At 40.3% G+C, this 3,601-nt stretch overlaps 1 protein-coding gene across 1 annotated transcript; it reads left to right on the top strand.

Moving 5' to 3' along the window:
• Window positions 1-667: 667 nt before the first annotated feature.
• On the top strand, window positions 668-3,077 carry LOC141631337 (uncharacterized). The gene is made up of 4 exons (XM_074444022.1): window positions 668-966; window positions 1,053-1,524; window positions 1,878-2,157; window positions 2,275-3,077. Exons 1-4 carry the CDS (start codon window positions 668-670, stop codon window positions 3,075-3,077), a joined length of 1,854 nt encoding a protein of 617 aa, XP_074300123.1.
• The last annotated feature ends 524 nt before the right edge of the window (window positions 3,078-3,601 follow it).

Genomic DNA, 3,601 nt, shown 5'->3' with positions numbered 1-3,601 from the left:
GGACTAAGTCTCCTTCTTTGATATTTCTAGGCTTAACCCTTTTGTTGAAGGCTCGTTTGATACGCGCCTGATATGTTTGCACATTGTGTAATGCCCGCAACCTTCGTTCATCCAAGAGGATGAGTTCTTTATATCTATCTCTCTTCCATTCAGCTTCTGGAATTTGACTTTCGAGTAGAATACGCAAGGATGGGATCTCCAGCCAACTGGTTGCACGGCTTCCATGCCGTAAATCAAATAGAAAGGCATGGCCCCAGTGGGCGTCCTAATGGATTTGTATTGGATGACTTGATCATCGTATTCCGAAATTGTAATTCTACTCAGAGTTATATCTATTGGATAACAATATACATAAGAGTTAGACTTTAGTCGATTTTATTATATTGTGAGATACTCCCTCCATCCCGATCATTTATTATAAAAACTTCCTAACCTTATACTAAAATGAAGTATTTAATAAATTTAAAGAATACAACTAAGTTGTTATAGCTTTTGCACTAAAGCGGTTTTATCTACGCTGAATTATGGGAGGGTTCTCCGGGAAATGAATAGGACCTTCATTGCCCTTATTCCAAAATGTGAAAATCCGGAGGAGGTAAAAGATTATAGGCCTATTAGTCTTTGCAATGTTTTCATGCGGATTGTTTCAAAATGTATTAGAAATAGGATGCAGAAGGTGATGAAGTATCTTGTCGGTGAGTACCAGAATGCGTTTATAGCAGGTCGTAGCATTACGGATAATATTCTGGTGGCGCATGAGGCTATTCATAAGATTAATATGCATAAAACTGGAAAAAGGGGTATGATTGCGTTTAAGGCAGATATGAGTAAGGCGTTTGATCGGGTTAAATGGGACTTTCTGCAGGCTGTTCTATCTAAGATGGGGTTTCCAGATAGCTTCATCTCCCTAGTAATGAGCTGTGTTACTACGGTCTCTTATGAGGTTTTGTTCAATGGGTCCCCGCTGTGATTGAGACCCTATGTGGCTTAAGACAAGGAGATCCTCTGTCACCGTATCTGTTTATTTTATGCATGGAGGTCCTTTCAAGCAGGATTGAAAAAGCGCAATGGGAAAGGAAGATTAAGGGGCTAAGAATTTGTAGAGGAGTTACTCCTTTGACACATCTTCTTTTTGCGGATGACTCGCTCTTTTTTATGGAGGATAAGGGGAGGACAACTACTAATCTAAGACGCATTTTAAAAAACTACTGCACGGCTTCGGGACAGGTGATAAATGATGATAAGTCAGGTCTTATCTTTAGTCCGAATACCAAGTTAAGACAAGTTCGTTTATGTCTAAAAGTTTTCAGAATTAAGAAGAATAAAGGTTTCGGAAAATATTTAGGTCTTCCAACTGATTTTCAAGAATCAAAAAAGGATATCTTTAAGGGTCTTGTGGAGAATGTGTTGCAGAGAATTTCATCTTGGAATGGTCTTTTACTTTTACTGGCTGGGAGGCTAACCTTGATCATGTCTATCCTATCAAATTTATCTATTTTCTTTCTATCGGTGTTCAAAATACCGGTAAGTGTGACAAAGAAGATTAACTCCTTGTTGTCACATTTTTGGTGGGCGGGCTTCAGGGCAGGGAGGTCTCTTCATTGGTGTAGTAGGCTGTTCAGTAGTCTGCCTAAGAGGGAGGGTGGACTGGGTATTCATAATATTGAGTGTTTGAACCGTGCTTTACTAGCTAAGCATGCTTGGTGGTTAGTCAATAATGAGGACAAGTCGCTTTTTTGTCGTGTCTTTCGAGAAAGGATTTTTGGTCGGGGAAGTTATGTACAAGGAATGCCGATTAGGCATAAGGGAAATAAGTCTTGGGGGTACGAAGTATCTTACATGGCTTAGATTTTGTCTTGCAAAACATTGCTTGGAAGCCTGGTATTGACTCTAACCTCAATGCCTGGAGTGCCCGGTGGGTTGATGGGGGTATGCCGGAGCCAGTGGATCTACTGCTGGAAGAGGGGTTTGGATTTATGAAAGACTTGTGCATTAAGGATTTATGTTTTAATGGGGGAGGCTGGAATGAGGGGATGGTTCGATTAATTTTTAAACAAGAAAGTGTGGATAAGATTTTGGCTACACCTCTTATTTCCACTAGGATCCATGATGAAGTCTTCTGGCCTTTCTCGAATGACGGACGGTATACGGTAAAAAGTGGATATGGGGTGATTTTTGAGGAGTTCTTTAACAATAATGGAACTTTAAAGGACAAGGAGAGACTGAACTTGAAATAGAAAAGGTTCTGTAAAACTACTCTTTGGAAACTTCCAGGACCTCAACTGTGGAAGATTTTGCTATGGAAGATTATCACTGGGTCCCTACCCGTTGGGAGTGAATTTATTAAGAGAAATCTAGGATGGGATCCTTTTTGTACTCTGTGTGGTAAGGGGTTGAGGGAGGTTGAAACATTGGAACATCTATTCAGGGATTGTGATGTATCGTCAAGGATCTGGTTTGGATCGGTACTGGGAATCAGAACGAATCAGAATAACTACTTGGATTTAGGTGAGTGGATTATCAATTGGATTACTTACCTTAAGGGCCAAAAGGAGAACTGTTACGGACTTATACACTTCTTGGCTACTCTGAATAGTATTTGGCTTCTGCGGAACAACTCTATTTTTAGAGGTGAAAACCTTGTACAAAAATTCTTTTTCAAGCAGCTGGGAACTCTGGTTTCACTGGTCATCAAGACCCTGGAAATGAAAAATACGAATGATGGGGACGGGGACGGGGACGGGGTTTCTATAACAAACGAGCCAGAGGAACTGGAGAATGAGTCGAATTGTCTTAAAAATGGCCTACCCCATTTCATCATTAGCCCTTTTGGTTCTAGTAATAGATGGAGAATAATGGTTGATGCAAGTTGGGATGAAACGGGGATCGCAGCTTTTGGTTGGGCTGTACTTGGAGCGGAAGGGAAGCCACTTTTCAAAGGTATGTTGAAAGGGAGGGCTGAATCACCACTTCAAGCGGAGGCTATTGGCGTTCTTAAGGTGTTGGAATGGGCGAAGTCTCAAGGTTTTTTTCATCTAGAAGTTTCATTGGACTGTCTTAGTATGCTTCAACAATGAGGAGGAGTGGCTCATAAGCACCATCATATTAAAGGCATCATGGAGGAGATCGCGTCTATTTCAACTTCTTTTCATTGTTTATGTTTTAGCTTTGTGCGCCGGAACCTGAACAAGCTAGCGCATAGTCTGGCAAAAAGGGCTATGCGCGATTGTTAGGAACCTTTATTTACGGCTGCCAAAAAAAAAAAAAAAAACTTTTATAAGCACCTTTATTTACTTTTAAAAAAAGGTCTTAGACAACTATTGAAATCAAAGTAAGGCTATTTCTTAGAATAGGAGGTGTTCAAGAACAAGTTTTCTCTAAACGGATGTCTGCATTATACTTCTATGATTTTTATAAGGTTCGCTTGGTGGGTTATTGGTACGGCAAGAGAAGCTTACATCCTTATTCCTCACCCATCCACATCCGAAAAAGTAGTAATTGAACCCCATTACTTTGTCTAATTGTGAGATTAAGCCTTGTTTGGGCTAAAATTAGCACAACAAAGGAGGCCCACTTAATAAAATGAAAGCTATGGAAGGAG

The sequence above is a fragment of the Silene latifolia genome, chromosome Y (assembly GCF_048544455.1).
Source record: "Silene latifolia isolate original U9 population chromosome Y, ASM4854445v1, whole genome shotgun sequence".
NCBI lineage: Eukaryota > Viridiplantae > Streptophyta > Magnoliopsida > Caryophyllales > Caryophyllaceae > Silene > Silene latifolia.
This window is presented reverse-complemented; position numbering and strand designations above follow the sequence as displayed.

What these genes read in the sequence shown, in the direction of transcription:
- LOC141631337 (XM_074444022.1), top strand. Translation starts at nt 668, where the DNA reads ATGCAGAAGGTGATGAAGTATCTTGTCGGTGAGTACCAGAATGCGTTT. An exon ending in TATCGGTGTTCAAAATACCG is followed by an intron (nt 1,525 to 1,877) that starts GTAAGTGTGACA and finishes ATTGCTTGGAAG; the next exon opens with CCTGGTATTGACTCTAACCT. An exon ending in CGGACGGTATACGGTAAAAA is followed by an intron (nt 2,158 to 2,274) that starts GTGGATATGGGG and finishes GGAAACTTCCAG; the next exon opens with GACCTCAACTGTGGAAGATT.